Raw genomic sequence first — 18,779 nt, forward strand, 5'->3', positions numbered from 1 at the left:
CTGATCGATACTGACTAGTAATGTCTCCCAATGGGATCAATACCTAAAACATGTATCTCTTTCGAATGAAGTGAAATGAGATTGGATATCGTTTTGTGATGGGACGAATTTCTTAGCCCATAGAGTGTAAGTACTTATTAACAATCCAACCTGATACGGTGCTCTGCCATTCGGGAACGTCAACTCAGGTCAGGTACTACAGTGTGTCTGGAAAGTCCGCGGAAAATTTTGTACTTTGTATGAAAATGCTTATAAAATGCGTTAAACTATAAATTATTGAAAATTTTCTTCATAAACATATCTCCATACACATATGTAGACTAGTTTTTTTCTTCAAATATGCCCCCGCAACAGCAATGCAGAGCTCGAGCTTGGACCTGAAGCTGCTGCAGACGGACTTCAGCAGGTTGGTGCCCACGTTGGCCCACTCCTTGTTAACTGAAGACTTCAGCGAATCAACATTGCTGTGGTAAGCAGCACAGGCCCTCTTCTCCAGGGCCCTCCACATCTAGAAGTCCAAGGGGTTTAGGTTCGGGGATTTGGGAGGCCAAAGTTCCTTGGGCCAGAATCCCTTGGACCCTAGCATTATGCTGATGTAGGCCTTGGAGGTATAGGCAGGTGCCCCATCTTGGGTCCAGGTCCACTTCCCGATGCCATAGGTCCTGTTCAATGCTGGGAAGACATTGTTAGCGAGCAAGTTCTTGTACTTGGCAGTGTCCACAGTACCTTTGACCCAGGTTGCGAGAAAGGCTTTCCCATCTGAACCGACAGCTCCCAGCATCATGACACTGGCCGGGTGCTCAGTGTTGCCCACGTACTTAATCCATGGATCCACGTCCTCAGGCCTCTTGGCGATGTACCGGGTCGCCCTGCTGTTGCTGATGGCGTCCACAGTAAATATCTTCTCATCAGAGAAGATGAGAACCAGACCAGTGTGTCTTTTGCACTCGTTAAGGAGCTTCTTGCACCTGTCCAGCCTTTCTGCCTCTGCAGACCTGTCAGACCTTGAAATTTGGCGCAGGCCCTCGGCTTGAGGCCCAAGTCCTTCCTCACGATCGTGGAGATGGCTGTCTTGTCAATGTTGAGCTCCCTGGCGAGCTTCCGGATATTGTTCCTCGGGTTGTCATCAATGGCATCCTTCACGGCCTTGATATTGCCTTCTGTGTGAGCTGTGCGAGGTCTTCCACTCCTGGGTCGATTGGAGAAGTCCTTGGACACGTTATACAGGCTCTTGACTTTGTACACTGTGCTCTTGGAGACCATGAAGCGCTCTGCGATATCCTTCACAGCATCTCCGGCATCAATGTGCGAGGCAATCTTTTTCCGCACTTCTTCCATTCTTGTTTTTCTTCGGAATGAAAACAGCCAGAGCTGACCAAGACCATGCAAATTAAAGCGGAAGAATAAAGCAACCTATTTTGCAAAGCAATCGGCGAAAAAATGTCTATTAAATGTCACAAATTCGATCAAAAAACATTCCGCCGACTTTCCAGACATACTGTACAATGTCCCAACTTAAAGCTATTATTCCCTTCTCAAGTTCTCACCTCGTCCCTTGCTTTGAGTAGGCCAGAAATTTCAATCCTCTGAGATCCACCGAGGAATGTTCCATTGCTCAAAAATGTGGGGAATATACGAGTCGTACGTACATACGCTCCAATGATCATTTGTCCCCCTCTCCCTGCAACAGGATCATCATGGACGCCAACTTGATGTCCTGTATTGTCTACTTTCTAGACATTTGATGTTTGACCCACTAATGTGAAGGACAAGATTGAAAATCATAAACTCAAAGAGAGGATATGAAGTGATTCAAACCGTCGCAAAAAAGAAGTACCTGACTTGATTCAATGTAGCACAAGTATACAAATGGGCAACGTGCGCCAAGCTTGTTTCTACAAACATTTTTTGAGATTGAGACGTAATAGAAATATGTAGTCATAGATACACCAGATTTTGTAACACAACTCTTTCAATTATTGAAAAGTTTGATCACGGAGCTCGTTGGTTGTGATCTTTTAACATTCGTCCTTTTTTAATGCAATTTTGCATTGTTTCAAAGGCATATTGGTTAAAAATGCTTGGAGGTTTAGGTTTATAGCTAAAGAAGTTCAAAGAAATCAAAATTGCATCATGATCTTTCAGCCTAATGCTTTCACGTCAATTTATGTGAAAAGGAGGAACGGAGTATTTTTTTCAATATCACAACAATCTGCCCAAAGAGCCAAAGCAAAAATAGAAACAAAAAGAATCGACGTAAGCCCTTGAAATTATATCTATAAACTAAGCAGGAATATGTCTGCCGAAACAAACTTGACTCTCTTGGTTCCCTTCTAATAAATTTTGATTCATCCTCAATAAAGCAAAGCAAGCAAAATCTGACCTTCAAATTAAGACATTGCGCGTTTGTGATTGTCATGGACTTTGAAATTGATGTTAATAGCAATTCCAGGTCCATTTCTTCTATGGGGCATGCAACTGATGCATTTCTTTTGTGTTGATTTCATGATGAACGCCTAGAAAATCGACGGGGGCGTTTGGGTCGAGATACAACAATTTAAGAATTGAGAAAACACATTGGGTTTCTGGGAAGTATGAAATACCCTTCATGGTTAAAACTCCTAATACTGATGACATTCAAATGAAAATTAAGCAAGGAATTTTATACTACTTGCTTGATGGCCTATCAACAATTCCCCATCATATTATTGTACAAAAATGTTTTGATCAAACTAAAGATGAATTATCTTAAACCTTGTTTTGTTTTGATTATCTTTTTCACATCTCAAAAACTAATGGCTCCTTATGTAAAAATATAAAGAGTACCTTTTCTGAATCAATGCAAGAATAACATATCAAATGATTTATTTAGTGCCAAAAAAGGAACTGATTGATGATTCAAGTTAAGTAATGTAACATTTACGTTCATTAATGACTATCAAGCACGTTACTACCAATCCTTATGCAAGCTGTAAGTATGGTGCAATTAAACTAAAAAAAAACAAAACTCTATGTAAGATAAACAAAATCTTAAATCACTATTTTTCTTTTTTTTTTAGAATATTTGCCATTTCACACATTTTGTCCACTTTTCGCACTCTTTTGTCTTTTTTTGTTCCACACTTTTCCAACGCTACAAGAGCATAAAAACACAAAAAAAACAAAAAAAATGGCAGACGACAATATCAAGTTGTAACTTTTCAAACCAGGGTGAGCCAGGATATACTCCATGGCTAGGGAGTTGTCGGAACAAAGCTCAAAGCTACACGGCGTAGAACTGCAGTTATGGGTGGAACAAAACGCTTTGTAAAGGTACTTAGCTATGTCTTGCTCTCCTTTTCTGATGTATTGAAGCCTTCTTTCCAAGACCACTTGAACCTGATATTGGTGGAAAGCTTCACATCACCAATGGGGATGTTTAGGCAAGTTCTGGCAGGTTCCTTTGTTTGCTGGTATCAGTGTCAGCAATGCAAGTTTGGAGCTTCAAACATGTTTTTGAGAAGCTGACCCTTGTTTCACATTGCCATATGAGGAAAAGTCAGCTTCTTTAAAAACCAGTTCGAAACGCCAATCTTGCATCACTGGCATTGGCTGGCAAGTTTGTTTGCTGGTACCAGCACTTGCCTAAATGTCGGAATAGTAACTTCCATGTAATTTGCTAACAATTTCTTCAGGTTGACCACATTGAGGGGAAGACTGTTCAATTTTGAAAGTTTTAGGAAAGCCATTTCCAAATTAGCCACCTTTTTTGGGCCTGTTGTGGTTTGCCTAATGTCCACAGGTTTTAAATTGGTAATCCAGCTTCTTGTACCTAAAACTCTGGAAATACACCACTCAGCGCTTTTTTTCAGCATATTTTATCCATTATTTCGCCATTTTTCCCAGCTTTTTTAGCCGCTGTTTTCCCAAATTTAATTGACTATTTTTTTACTCCTCCAGCTATGTCCCTTTTTATCTTTTGCACCTTGAGAGGGAATGTCGTTTAAACTAGTCGTTCTAAGGAGTCTCATATTGAAATATGAAATTGTACCGACTTATGACCAATTTCATTTGAAGAAGAACGCAATGTGCCCTCTCCATTCAGGAATACCAATTGTAGATCCATGCACCCAGTCCATTTTCCAGGTGTTCATGATCTGGTCCACGCCATTGCCTTGTCTTAGTCAGGTGATTGTAGTATATATCTAGGCAAGAGAGGGTACATCGCAAAGGAAACGAATTCACGTACATGATGGCTACCTGACTCCTATCCTGTCAATGACATGGCCGGGTGACCGTTTTAAGGGGTATCAAAAGGTTTAACCTAATCCTTTCGCGATCCGATCCATAGAAAGTCACTCAAATTAAGGAAAGAAAGAGGAAGGAAGAGTCACTTTTTATGATTACCAAACTTTTCACGCCAAGTAGGAGTTGAATTGTATATGATATAATACATCGTACGATATGATGTAGTAAAGTATGAAATATATTCGACAACATACATGATAAATGTTATCTTGCCAAACACGTAGTTAATCCTTGTAAACATACTTTTAGCTATGTTTTGACGTACAAAGTCATAAACTTCTGCTTAACAAATGTTTAGTTATTACAACTTCAAAGATGCGTTTTACACCTTAAAAGATTGAAAAATGGTCTAATTATGTTTCAAGTTGTTTCCAAGGCACATTATTGTCTTTTTCAATGACACGGCAGGAAAGAGTATTTTTCCATTTTCTTCATAATTACTTTTTTTAGTAAAAAAAATTACTTTTTTTCTTTAAAAGCTAAACGATGTCACTTCAAACTTACAAAAGATGTAAAATTGCCTTTCATTTCTCTAAAGTGCCAAAAGCTACACTGTCCTATTACGTTCCTAAAATATTTGACAGTTTAATTTTCAAATTGGTCACTTTTTGCAATAATTAATATCTACGTTCTAGCGATGTGTTTATTCAATGTCAATAGATTTTTGTCAAAATTCAAGATCAAGCTTGATTAAAGTTACGATTGACAAGTATGGCATTACAATTGTGAAATGTTGACATTAAGTAAGTTTTAAGTTATATTGCAAAAAAAGTGAAATATTTTCATTTACATTTTTGGCATAGAAAATGCTAATTACATTTCTTGCCAACTGCTTTAAGATATAACCGGAGCAATTTGTAGTCAAATTTGATGCAAAGGCAATCTTTGAAAGCGCGATATCTTATTGTTAGCTCAATGGATTTGGATAAAGTTGTACTTGGAAACGTAACTAAGGTTACTCCCAAAATCTATTCATTATGTTTTTCAAAACATTATCCCTTCGTAGGTTTTAAATGGATTAATATACTAATCTGAGGTATTTTCCGAGTAGAATTGTTCAAAAACACGATCAGTCAATATCTTTTGATTACTAGTATTGCTTGAAGAAAAACATTGTCAAGGAACTCGAGTAAGTTGGTACATTTGTCACGAAACAATGCTTCTCAGTTCTCACACTGGGAACGTCATTCACACCCAATCTAGACCTCCCAAAGTAGACAAAGTAAACCTCTGAGAAACCTCTCATCTCTATAAGTCTATATTAATGACCTATATTGATGGAATTATATGCTTTGTAAGAGTTCTCCATTTAATGGCGACCTTGTAACACTTGAATATAACCTGATTTTTAAGTGTTCTTAATGATAAGTAGTATCTTTATTCTGAAAATGAAAAATGAAATTCTTCATCAATCTCGAAAATAAAAATGCATACATTAGGTTATCAAATGAAATCTTACAGTTAAAAGAATACAATACGATGAAGTGTTTTTGGGCATGTTAATGCTTCATACTATACTTTACCGTACATTTTATGACATGCCAAAAATGTATTAATTGATTTGATGCTCAAAGTATAATCCTTGAAGTTTTTAAAGGAAACGTAAAGTTAGTTTGCTAAAGTTAGTTTGCATAGTATTTGTAAAATACCCATCAAAAAAGACAATGTCCAAAAGCATGTCCTTGATCATTGCTTGTTGAAATAGGTTAGCTGTTGATATGAGAATTCCCTTCCGTAAGGAATGAGGGGAATGATCGAACAACAATACGGTATATAATATGGACAATTATGGCATTATCAGTGCACCATTGTCGTTCAAATCGAACTTCAACCCATTTTGCTTTCTTTCTTTGATCTTACACTTCACCAATGAGATAACGCAAGTTACTGCCTAACCGTTACAATAAAGGTTTCTCCGAAGGCAGAATTCGAACATACGCCCTCTGGGGAACCATGTCGTGCCTCAATCGGGTACATTAGACCACTCAGCTGCCAAAGATAAAACATTTTCATTTTTATTCTTTAAAATCGAATTTAGACCATAGAACTACCTGTTGATATGTCTAGTTGGACACACCTTAAAATAGATGAGGATAAGCGGGATACGAATAGAGAGCGAGTCATGGTCCGTTCCATTGTTTCTTTGCATGAGAAAGAGAAAGATAATAGCGAATGAGTGCACGAAATGACCTTGTGAGCTCGGAGTAGGAATCTTATTTTTGAAAACGTTTGTTCATCCAGATGGAAAGTAGGAACCAATCAATAATGCCTTTACCAGCGTAAGGTTAGCAAAAAGCTTTCAAGAGATTGCGACAACTTAATACTAGGCCTATTCTTATTAGCCACAAACCTTAACGAGGTTTATGCTTCATCTTTATCTAATGCTTCGTTCATTCAACAAATTCATGCTTTTTTAGAATGTTGCTGTTGAAAACTCCTTGTTCAAACCCTTGTTTTAACCTTTTGGGAATAACCTTTTGAAAATTAGTAAACACAAAATGTCAAATATCTTGCCCAATATTTGAAGTTTAAAAATGAGAATATTTCTACACTTTTTGATTGGTTTCCAATACAGGGTATTAGAAAAGTTTTTAGGCAAGTTTCAACTATGCATACAATGTGTTTAATGACGTGCTTACTTTCAGACAATTACGAAAAACACTTTAATTTGATAAAAAAGGGCAGTTGCTGTTGTTCAAGAGAGTATAAAATGACACTTCAAACACACCTAAAGAGCCAAAATCGAGCAATAAAATTTTGAATCAAAATAATATGAATACAAATTTCATGAATTAATATTAAGCAGGTGCTATGCAATTGCAAATATCATACCTCAGTTTTAATAGTAATTGGGCTCAAATAAAATGGCCTGTTTTTTTTACCGTTTATGCCTTTTACATTTTCAATCTTATCAATTTAGGTTCAACTTTATAATTTCATATTTGCCCAAAATACTTCAACAAAGGATTTGAGTCATCTGCCGTACTCGAATCCGGACTCGACGAGTCTGCATGCAGATAAATGTTAGAAAATCAAGGGACTCACACCAGCACTATTATTTAGTCAATACAATCTGACTATATTTGAGTAGATGCTAATTAGAATCTACCCTGTAGAACCTAACAAATGCTTCGTTTTTGGGTTCGAAGGGGAAAGGAGTGGATCAGACTTAAAAGATAAGGCAAGCGTCGTAAAGATTTCGATTTCTTCTTTGTTTCTCCCGCATTTTAACTGTTGCCTGTTGCTCTACGTAATAGATAGATGAGTTGCTTGTGGGGTTGGAGGCCCAATGAAGTGGGCCATGTGGCTCGTTGTTACACGTGAAACGAGTGTCCTCAGCATCCATGTCATGATTGTGGGAACAGTCCGAGAGAGATCCAGGGAGTTGGGACTCACTGCTCTTTCAGCATGTGCATAGAGTATCGCTTAAATAAGGTAGACAAGTGAATAGTGGAACAGGCGCGCCCTTTTTTCTCTCGAGATTGCAAAACTTTCGCCGTATTAGTTCGTTCCCAACGTCTGCCTTAAGCCACGCAATAATAATCTAGGCTGCCGCTCAAACCGCTCACACAGGGAAAAGTGAGTTTGTTTTGAGGATCCAGTCTACGTGATTGATGCCATCGGATCCGGCCTGAGCTTTGTGTATATAACCAGACTTAAAAGCCAACATCAACAACACACATTGACAACGACGTCAAAGAGCACAAAGAGTTCCAATTCATGCCTCAATCGAGATTTTTCATCACCAGATTGTCACGCGCACACGAAGTTCTCTCCATCTGTGTGTGCTTTTTGTACGAAGAGACCTACTCATCGTTCAAACAAAAGCTTTAAGAGTACCCAAGGCTTTTTTTTCGTTTCAAGTGCTGCAGACGCGATCTGGTGGCACCATTTGCTTGAAGGTTCGGGTCCAACACTCGCAGGGTGGTGGCTTGGCATCCCTGAACATCGAACCATAAACCAGCAAAAAGAGATACAAGGAGGTGCTTTAGGTGCGTATTGGATTTTAGTTTTCTTAGGTTAAGGTTTCAAGTTAAGTTACGGTCGAATTTGGTTTAATAAAAGTTGACCCCGTTTTCGTGCAGCGTAGGCTTTCTTTGGGGTACAGTCGTTTTGAAGAATAACCATCCATGATGAGCGAGTTTGTTATCACACCCTACTTTCAAATAAGAATTATCATTAACATAAAGGTTACCACAAAAACACACAGACTCTCAGACTAAAATTAGCGTCTTCTGGAGGTGATCGATATCCTCGGTTAAAAGTGGCTCACGAGTCATTTTGTTTAAAGAAGTATACAAACGTTAGACATTGTTAGGCAGCAATTCATGGCCACTATTATAAAAGTAAGAATTGCAATTTACACGGGTTAGGGCCATTGCAATAATTTGAAACTTTGTTACATCAAAAACGAAATATGTTCTCAAGAATTGCTTTTCTTCAAAGTTAAAGGCTCATCAAGGTAGCATCACAAATTCCACAATCGACATGATATTCAACGAAGAGTAGAAGAGTAGAAGTCAGCTTAATGCCAGAACAACATCCCTTTAGGAGATGGTCTGCCTTATATTTCGAAGGCTCCTACGTTTCTAATAACATCGATGGATCCTATATTGATCCCAAGTGCTCACAATCCAAACCGCGAGTAACTGATATAGATCGGAACTATTTCATGCTTCGCAATAACTGGGGCAAGTCCGGACTCGAGTCCAAATGCGCTCGAGCCTTTTACCTAGATTTTGAGACATTGGCCGGACACGAGTCTTTTAGAAAGGACTCAAGTCCGGACTCATGACTTGAAATTTTCATTCCTTCCTTGGATTTCTTCAGCAAAAGGTCCTGAGTCCGTTATTGATTGACCATGTAAGATGCGAGCCCTTAAAAGGTCATTTGCATTCGCGTACTAGTTTTGTAAAATCAAAATGTGTTTTTGGCCCGGCTGGAGTCTTTTGTTAGACTCGAGTAAGCACTCGGCGAGTCAGGCAAAAATTGGAAGACCAAAGTACTCGTACGAGTCCTACATGTGCTGGACTCGCCCCAGCCCTACAAAATGTCTAGTAGAACTCATCGATAGCTCTAGTACTTGTAGGAATAATCGTTGATGGAGTAGGGATGCCTCTCAAGGCATGAACGAGTAGAATTGTACCTACTATGAGCATTCCCTCGCTCGCATGTGACTTCTTCCTTTACTCTGAGAATTGATCCCCATTTGCCTTTGAAGATTGCCCCCACCTCCCACCTCCCACCTCCCTGCCTTCTTCTCCCTCCTTTCTTTTCTACGCAGGATTCCCCACATCTTGAGTGCAAATTTGAATATCCCATTTCCTTTGAGAGAATCACATATAGAACAAAGTTATTTTCCTGATCAATTCGTTCTTTCCTTGACTCTTTCTTTGTCACGTGATAAGTTTCAAAGGCCCATGTGAATGAATGGCGGACATTTCTTCTCCTTATTATGATTCGAATCTGACTCAGATTTATATTTTCAAGTACAGCAAGACATTCCAAGATGCCCTTTTTATTAGGCCTCGTTCCAACTTCATCTCTTGCCCTCGCTTCTTTCTTTTCCATTTCCTATCGCCATTCGACATTCGATCGGCAGGTTCGGGACTCGGGATCGTTCAGCACGATACTACAGTGTACAGGGCGTTTCATAATTGTGGTTACTCAAACATCTATTTCATTAGGAAGTTCAAGTAGAACAATAGGCCTTGACACGTTGCTGGATGCACTATTCATGAATATGGGCATTAACTTTTTCTAACTCTGACGTGATGGTTTGAAAATGTCATCAAATTACTTTTCCATGCCAAGATCTTCTGCAGTTACTTTTTGTCATTTAATAATAACAGAAACGCAGATTACTTCATTTTTCAGCAATTATTGAAAATGTTGTGCCATAAATTGAAGATTTTGCTCTTGAAGGCTTCCATGTTGTCTGACGTCTACCATTGATAGCTTATACCACGGCTGAACATGCCCAGAATTCAATTCCTCGAAATCAAAAGCCTCTGAACATCTTGCCCTTGCCACGACTGTGCACACCAATCCACCAATGTCAGAGGTCAGGACAACTTGGAGCCCCTCAAGAACAAAATTTTGGAGTTCTAAGACAATATTCTCAATCAATGAATGCCTGGAACGTGAAAAAGATGTGGCATCTTGACCTGCTCCTACCTGCTCCTACCTGCTCCTACCTCAACCGCCTCGGCCACTGGTCCTGGCCACCCCTAGACGACGAACCAAACTGATGCCAATCACATCACAAAGATAACAATGATAAAAAGAAATGGTCGTAGAAGGTATTGAGATGATAGGATAATTTCAGTAATGTTTTCAAGTTATACATATCTATCGACGTGTCAAGGCTCTTATTGTCTTAGTTACAGTTGCTAATGAGTTACGTAAATGTTTATACATGAGTAGCCGCAATTATGAAACGCCCTGTACGTAGGGATCGAGGCTTGGAAGGAAGGAGAGGAGTATAATTCAGGGCGCTATCACAAGGCTGGCAGATTTTGGACCGCTATCTAGATCTGAAATGGGGGATTTCTCTAGATCTTGGCAAGCGAATCGCTCCCCCTCCCATAGCGTACACACACACACACCTACTTTCCTGCTTCCAAGCGCTTTTCTCCTTTTCTTTCATGAAAAGAAACGTTGCGGTATTGGCGGGAGGGTTGTCAGATTGTCTGATCATCAAACAGTGGACGATGAAATGAGGGCCTGTTTTAACAGACGTCTGTTTGTCTGTCTGTTTGTCGGTCTGTACCTAATGAGGACAAAATTGGCTATCATTGTAGCACTCGTTGCATCGTATCATGGTCTCGGTGTCCCGGCTGTCGTTCATTTTGACTTATGTTTCAGAACTCGGTGACCGACTACATTATGGGTGACCACAAGTTGTCCATATCTGATGGTCTGATAGCCTTCGGGGCTCCACTGGCTGTGGCTGGGATTGAGGCTGACATTCCTGTCCCAACTTCGGCCTCATCCGACGATGGTCGGCAAGCTTCCAAGTCGAACTCACGAGCCCCATCGCTCGAAGAACCTTTGGCTGAGATTGAGGTAGGCTGGCCAGCGAAATGGATGGCCCATCTTTCTTCCCCGTCTCAAAGAGTTGCAAATAGGTCACACCTTGAGGTGGCTTCTTTTTTTATTTCATACTAAAGGGAATGCCATAGCCCTTCACTATTTGAAGGGAGAGGGGGAGAGAGGGGGGGGGGCGGTAAGGCTTTTTGGTCAACCTCTCATTTTCTCCATCTAAGTGCCCATTTCCGTGGCCCAACCGAAAAAAAGAAGCCATCACTCACTGGGCCCTTCAGTATTTCAAGTCAGCCTTCGTAGTGATGCAAAATTGGAGGTTTTTCGTGGCATTGGAACACAGGACAGAGGATGTGATCGCGACCCTTCAATTGATCTGGCATCAGAAGAAATACTTACATAAAAGATGTACATTAAGATGAAATGGCTGGCTTAATTTAGGTGGAACACAAGCTTGCTCTTGGAATTGGGAATTGGAAATAACAGCCTAGTCTTACTGAATGCCAGCCATACTGTAGACTCGGACGGTGTGATAGAGGCTTTAGCCGACCGTCGTATCCGAAGTTGGCGAGTGCTGCTTGCTATCTTTCAGATTGAATGGGATGATGAAGAGGAGCAACGCTATCGTGATTGGCTCCGTGAGCTCCAAGCTCAACGACGTGAAAGCATGCCCTTACAATGGAACGAGTTCGACGCGGAACAATCCTATCGCGAGCGACTTAAACAACAAGAGGAGGATCGACAGGATGAGCCCATCGATTGGGACGATAGTCGGGAACAAGAATTTCGGCAACATTACATTGAGATGAGGTGAGTCCACCAACGTAACAAACGGAAAGTTGAGAGAACCTGGACACGTCTGAATATAGAGGAAGCCAACCGCAGTATCAGAATGGGCTTGCGGTTGGGCAAGCAAGTATAATTAAGGAAGTCTCAAAAAGGTTGATGAGGCAAAACCCAACAACCTTATTCATTCAACCCTCATCAGATTCCATTGGATGAGTGGATTCTGTCTGACTGACTGGTTGGGTTAGATGGGTGGTTGGGTTCGGTTGGGGTGTTGGTTCCTTAGCTCAGACGTCGTCTTTCAGCTTCATGTTCCACTTCCATTGGACAGGAACTTCGAGCACATCGATCCGAGACAAATTATGCGCATAATGCAATTTTTGTTAAGGAGACTGGAGAAAATTTCCGCCCACTTCACCCACCGCGGCGGTACGCGGTTTCTTGCAAGTGGTTGTGGTTCCAATACCAACTGGGACGTTAGCACACACCTACGAACATAGTAGGCTATATGCCAAGTAGATTCCTCTTAGTTGCGTTTCTCTTTCGCTCTCCTTGGAATCAGTCAGATCAGATCTGTTTCAGCTGGCACAATTTCCGCCTCGACGGCCAAATCCACTTTTTGTTCCATGAGACTTTGGATCAACTTGTCTCTGTAGATCAGAGCCAACCACCACCATCACCGCGAACAATGACAGCTTGAGAATGATGATCATGATGGGAATGATGACTTTTCCGGGGATTTTCTTCTCACAACTTGTGCGACATGAGTCATGAAAAAACACGAACCCTCGCTTTTCTTCTAAAATTCCATCATGTTTGACCAAGGCCATAACTGTTTTCTGAGATAAATCGAGTCATCGGTAGTACGGTACATACTTCATACTGCTTGTTCATAACTTAGTTAATGAAAAAAAAGCATCTTGGAAGAAATAAGAATCCAACTCTGGTTGTGACAGCAAGGAACGGATCGAATCGAATCTCGTCAAAAAAGAATTCAGAATGATCTTGGCACTTGATAACATCGATGCGAAAGGGGTGGAACTTGTTTGGCCCAATGCATAACGTATTCCCCCCCCTCAACTTTCCGTATCTTTTCTTGAGTTGGACCTGGTCTATTTTCGAAAGGCACGCGCACGAATGTATATACGTAGATAGCTCTTTCTTTTTCTCACTCTTCTTGAAGGACTCTGTGTCCACAATAGGGGCAAAGGGAGTAAGTAGCCTTTGAGTTATGCCTTAAATCCTCCGCCCACCCACCTTATAAAACAAAACAAAACTTCGAGGGGAGAATTTCTTTGAGTTTCACAAAGAGTCCAGCAAAAATCCACCCAGAAATATTATACGTTTCAGGCACCAGCCTCCAAAAGGGATTCTTTCTTTACACTTCCTGGCCAAACTTTGTGGGGTTCACTTTTGAAGAAAAGGAGGATTGTTCGTGATCAAGGACAGCAAGGGAGGAGAAAGAGGAGGGGAATAACATCATTCTGAGGAGGGGGAAATGATAATCAAATACAGAAGATTATCTTTGGGTTAAAGATTCTTGCCTCGAAAGCAAAGCAACGAACACGAGGAAGATGACTTGAGAGTAGGAGTTTTGCCCTACTTCAGATCATTGGTTTGGAAACGATGGACCCAAAATAGGAGGCAAAAGGCTCTGTCTATCGGATTTTTCTTCTTTCCCCAATTTTGTTGTTGTTGACGTGTGGCAAAGGTAGGGTTGATGGAGGACACTTGTTCAACACATTTTCCCCTTGATACCGAGTTTCTCAATAATGCTTGCATAATCATTGGAAAAGCGTCTCCATCCTTGTGTGACATTGAAGAAGCATGGTCCCATATGATCCTGCCTGTTCCACTTTCTGTTCCAAATACGACGAGGACTCATCCATCTTCCTTCTTGGCGCACTTATCGCATCTCTTTGGCGTGTTTTTCATCGTGTTGTCGTCCCATAGGCGATCCTCCGAAATCCACTCAGCTACACACGGACACAGAGCTCGTCGTATCAATTCGCTAAGAGCTGAGCCCAAGGACCACCGAGCATCGCCTGCAGAGATTTCCTTCAGTGTGGCTCAGCTCATTCATATCTCTATCGCCCTTTGTCTCTTGGCCCCAAAACCCGCCCAAGGATCCCCTCTTCCCTCCCAGAAACATCTACATCAAATACGTATACTACTAACGTGATGTTGTTGTTGTTGTTGTTGCTCCTTCCAACATATTCGCTCCTCGTCACGTCCTTTTCTTCTTGCCCTTGATGCCTTGACTACAGAACAGTACGTCATATTGTTCATCAATCAATAACTGTTCAACTATCAGTTGAGGTCGTTTTGCCAATGTTGGTGTATTTATACTAGGTGAACTTATAGTCAGTTCATGGGTTGATCTCCACTTATTTGGTGTGAAAGCCCCTCAGACCTTCAATTGCTTGAGTCCATCTTGAAAACATAGCAAATCCAGAACGCCAATTTACTCCTCGCATTGTCCCTGGATCTTCCTGGGACTGGTCCTCCCTGAAGCAAGAAAATCAGCACAAGAGAGGGATGGAACCACCATGACCATAGAGACATTCAGTAATCGAGGGATAATTCCCCGGAGAGCACTTCAACGTTGCTCTCATTTGGCACCCAAAGCATATTATCCTCGATATTATTCCACAGTACGTATGTACTGCTTCTGCTTTTGCTATGGGTGCTGATGCTGATGCTGATGCTGATGCTAGTGCTAGTGGTGGTGGTGCCTGCGCTACTGGTTAATGCCAGTGAGTTGGCACAACCGAACTGGTGGGCATGTGGGATTTGGCCAAATTCAAATGTATGCTATGGCGTGGAACCGGAGAAAGAGAGGTTGTTCCATTAGCGGATCCATGAGACAATTTAAGGGTGCTTGAACATTTAGTACACGTCGTACTTTACCCGTTTCGCTCTGTCCACATGGGGCTCAAGGCAGTCGACAGAATGGAAGGGCTTACTGGGCTTACTAGGCGATGGGTGTTTAATGGCGAATGGTCTTGAGGATGGTTGTCGCCTATTTGAGATGCACGTCATGTACAATGTTAGGGTGCTAAGACGTTTGTAATGGCATTAGCTCATTCGGCACCAAGTCGCTCTCTCTCTCTCCACTGAAGAAGGACGGAGACAACGAGAGGCAACGAGGCCACGAGAGAACGAGAGAAAAGATGTTCCATGAGAATGGGATTCAGATGGGTTCCGCCAACGACAAGACAGCTTCATTTCCCACTCAAGATGTGAACGGACAGTCGAGTTAACAAGGCCCAACTGGTCCACCCGATGCTATGCGACGGTGTAAACGCACAAAGAAAAAAATCTTCGGGCGATGGCTTGGGTTTGTTCTACAAAACATGACATGAGTAGAATGGAAATGCTCGAAATGTGGCACCGATCCGTCGCTGTCTCCTTCTGTCTGTCTGTCTGTCTGTATCTCTCTCTCTCTCTTTCCACCTCTTTTGCTATGCTCATCTTTCTCGTTCTTATTTTGAATGGTCCTTTGCTACCATTCCAGAACCAAATCATTCGCCCACCCTCTGCTGTACCTCGGCTAGCTTTCGTGTCCAAAGCAATCATAGCATGGCAGACGAGTGAGTGAATGAGTGAGTGAGTGAGTGCTCATCATATTTTCTTCCCCCTTTTGCTTTCATCTCCACAACAATGTGATGAATGATTGGGCTCATTGTCAATGGAAGCTACAATATAGGATGTACTCAATTCCACTGTACCACTGTACATACAGTCCCATACAAATGCACCATATTGCGGAGGGGAAGGGGGAGTTTGGCGGCATCCAGAGTTGTACATGAAGTACGCAGGCACGACAGTAGGAGCACGCCAAAGTGCAAAGTACAGTACTAGTAGCTGATGCGCTTTCCATGAACCACTGGGCTATTATCGTTCTTTCATTCGACCAATATGGTGCACCACTTGGTTCTTCCGATATAGTTCCGATATGTCGGCGCTAGAGATGGTTCCTCGAACCAGGTTCAGCAAACAGTTCCACTCGTGTCTCTTTAAATAACTTACTCCCCTTGTCCGTACTCTTGTGCCGAACACTCGCCTTGGATGGCTTATGGAAATAGTTTCGAATGAATTCCGCCGTCCCACCAAACAACCATCCTCTTTATCAACTGCCCATGGACGATAGGTCCTTCATCATCCGTCATAGCATTTGATGCGTCTCACAGATGATCTAATCTCGTGCAGAATCATAGGGAAACACACTTTTTTTCCATCCCCTGGTGACCGAACATGCTCGAAGAGAGAAATGAGCTTTCCGGCTTTCCGTCAAGTGTCACAATTTGGATTTTGCTCCACGCCACCCTTCGAGCTTTCGAGCAAAGGCTCCTTGCAAGTAGCGTAGCCATGAAGACCTGGGTTGCAAAGGGCCCAACCAAACAGTAGACAGACAGCCTGATGTGGTCGCCAAGTTTACGTAGGCGTGCAGAGGGTAGTGCTCGCTTTGACTTTTCTCTTTGGCGAGTGAGCATAACGTGTTTTAAATGCAAATTTGAGATTACCAGGTCCTTGTTGGGTGCCTCCTTTCCATTGCCGGCACTTTCTGGCTCCAAACCGTGGAATAGGAGTTTGTATTACTTTCAAGTGTCCTCCAGGATCTCTTTTGGGTTGCCCATGTGATAGCTGTTGTTGTTATTGCTGTTGTTGTTGAACGAAGTACGCTCATCTGACAATCGAGCTCACTTTCCTCAAAGAGGCTTCGTCCACGTTTTCCGGAATCAAGGCTATTTAAGCATATTTAAAACTCGATTTTACCTTTGGAAAAGGATCTTGTTTATAATGCCAAACTTATCGCTTTATCTTGACATTACAAAAAATATAATAAAAAGTCAGTACTTTTCTGATGATGTGTGATGAATATGAAAATCATTTATTATTTCATGCTGGAAGTCAGTTGTTATGTGAATTTGGTGCACTTCGAAAGTATCTTTCAACTGTGATTAGCAGGGCTATCCAAATGATGCAAATGCATTATTTTGCACTTTTTCTAATATTTTTGCATTATTTGCATCATTTTGGGTACTTTGGATTTTCTTGCTCCAAAAAACAATTTTTTTCCATTGATTTTATCCCTTTTCTTTGAAAACTAAAAAAACTCTAAAAATCATTCAAAACAATTTCTCTTTGACCTTTTCCTGACCTTTGCTTTAAATGATTTTCTTTACATGGCATGGTTACGTTGCTTTTGAGACAGCACAACCATTCAAGATTACATCTCTTCAGCCTTCAAAAACAAACTGCTTCAAACACGTTTTTAGTTCATGATGCGTTAAAGATTTTCTTTCTGTTCCTCTGGTATTCTTATTTGAAAGCACAAGTTGATTCATGACTTTAGTGCAAATGTTTCGCCATGACGTACGCTGCTTTTGTTCAAAGTATATCAATTATCTAGATTTTATTAGGAACCTATTACTTTATCATTTTATTAGTTTATTACTATTTATTAGTAACTTTAACCCTTATGGCTTGGTTGGGTGGCTCACTTTGAATAAGAAAAAGGCCTGCATAATCATTCAGTAGAGTAGAGTGCTTTTAGAGTACGTTTGAGAACCCTTTTTGACATGCTCTTGAATCTTTATTAACATGGCATTTTGCCGTTTGATAATTTTGCTACAGGCTCTTTTAAAGAAAGTAAAATTAACTAGAAATATCTGCATTTTTTACATATTTCATTGCATTTTTTGCCCCTTTTGTTGCTTTTTTTGTTGCATTTTGGCCAATTTTTTGTATTGTTTGGACAGCTCTGGTGATTAGAGTACCTGCTTTCAGAGTCGACACGTATAGTCTCGGTACATGGCTTCTCTCCCAGGTCCTTGAAAACCGAAAACCGAAAACTTTGCTCAGCTTGATTTCACTATGTTCAATAACAACTGAGTTTGTGCCACACTATTTGGCCAAAATTAACGTTCACCAATTAGCGATGGAATAATCTACGACGCTCCCTTTCAAGTGATGTAGCGACGATCAACGACGTTCACGATACATACTAGTGGTAATGAGTCACGGTATGTGTACAGTAGACTTGATGCTATGAGACAAATATGGTTCTAGAGCTTATTCGCTTGTGAAACGGTTCCAAATTACGTACACAACCGATGAGAAATACTACCACAGGATGTCGAATTCCTTGGGCATGTGTATAGTATTTCTATTTTTCACCAATTTTTGAACTAATACGAGGAATATCGTGCGTAGTTTGTCGTAATAGATATATTCGACACCAAAGAAATAGATATGATTCATGAATCTACCTGATGCTGATATTCATCTTTCTGTGCCTCTTTTGGGGTGTTACTCTGGCCAAGTCNTCTTATGTACCTGTCTCCTCGAAGTGTCTCGTCATCATCATCATCAAAGCAGTGTGTGTTCTTGCGGCTCTGCGGCCACAGCAAGTAGATACTTGTTCAACTTAGTAGTCAGTGGCGCCGACAAGAGGTTGCTTTAGTGACAAAAGACAGAAAAAAGAAAGACGTGGACATTTGCTAACGACCTCAGTTGTTTGAGTTTGATTGCTCTCTTTGGTAGGTTTGGTCCGTCCCTTACATTAAGTGCCAAAACCAGGGAGTAACATGGTGACAGGCAAGAAAGTGGCCTTGATGCTCTTGAGCTTTTTCATCGTCTGTGAAATGGTCATGATT

The 18,779-nt window shown here is 41.1% G+C and overlaps 2 protein-coding genes across 3 annotated transcripts in view; one reads left to right on the plus strand and one right to left on the minus strand.

Moving 5' to 3' along the window:
• Nucleotides 1–508: 508 nt before the first annotated feature.
• LOC131890740 (uncharacterized) lies at nucleotides 509–1,338 on the minus strand. The gene is made up of 2 exons (XM_059240148.1): nucleotides 1,054–1,338; nucleotides 509–901 (listed from the first exon to the last, which is right to left on the minus strand). The coding sequence occupies exons 1-2, from the start codon at nucleotides 1,336–1,338 to the stop codon at nucleotides 509–511; spliced, it is 678 nt and encodes a 225-aa protein (XP_059096131.1).
• A 6,239-nt stretch (nucleotides 1,339–7,577) lies between these two features.
• LOC131889832 (trichohyalin-like) overlaps nucleotides 7,578–18,779 on the plus strand; it is a 15,228-nt gene continuing 4,026 nt past the window's right edge. The window contains exons 1-4 of one of the 2 annotated variants that reach the window (XM_059239036.1): nucleotides 7,578–8,279; nucleotides 11,155–11,355; nucleotides 11,924–12,141; nucleotides 12,700–12,845. In XM_059239036.1, coding sequence (XP_059095019.1) covers nucleotides 11,176–11,355; nucleotides 11,924–12,141; nucleotides 12,700–12,817 — 516 coding nt within the window. In that variant the 5' untranslated portion in view covers nucleotides 7,578–8,279; nucleotides 11,155–11,175 and the 3' untranslated portion in view covers nucleotides 12,818–12,845. Of the gene's footprint in view, nucleotides 8,280–11,154; nucleotides 11,356–11,923; nucleotides 12,142–12,699; nucleotides 12,846–18,779 lie in introns of those variants that run through there. The other variant, XM_059239035.1, reaches the window with a different exon arrangement.

This window comes from Tigriopus californicus, chromosome 11, assembly GCF_007210705.1.
Source record: "Tigriopus californicus strain San Diego chromosome 11, Tcal_SD_v2.1, whole genome shotgun sequence".
NCBI classification, from domain to species: domain Eukaryota; kingdom Metazoa; phylum Arthropoda; class Copepoda; order Harpacticoida; family Harpacticidae; genus Tigriopus; species Tigriopus californicus.

Excerpts from the sequence above, each read along its gene's own strand:
- LOC131890740 (XM_059240148.1), bottom strand. The coding sequence starts at position 1,338 with ATGGAAGAAGTGCGGAAAAAGATTGCCTCGCACATTGATGCCGGAGAT. Across the intron at positions 902-1,053 it reads AGACAGCCATCTCCACGATC|ATATTTACTGTGGACGCCAT; the intron begins GTGAGGAAGGAC and ends TCTGATGAGAAG.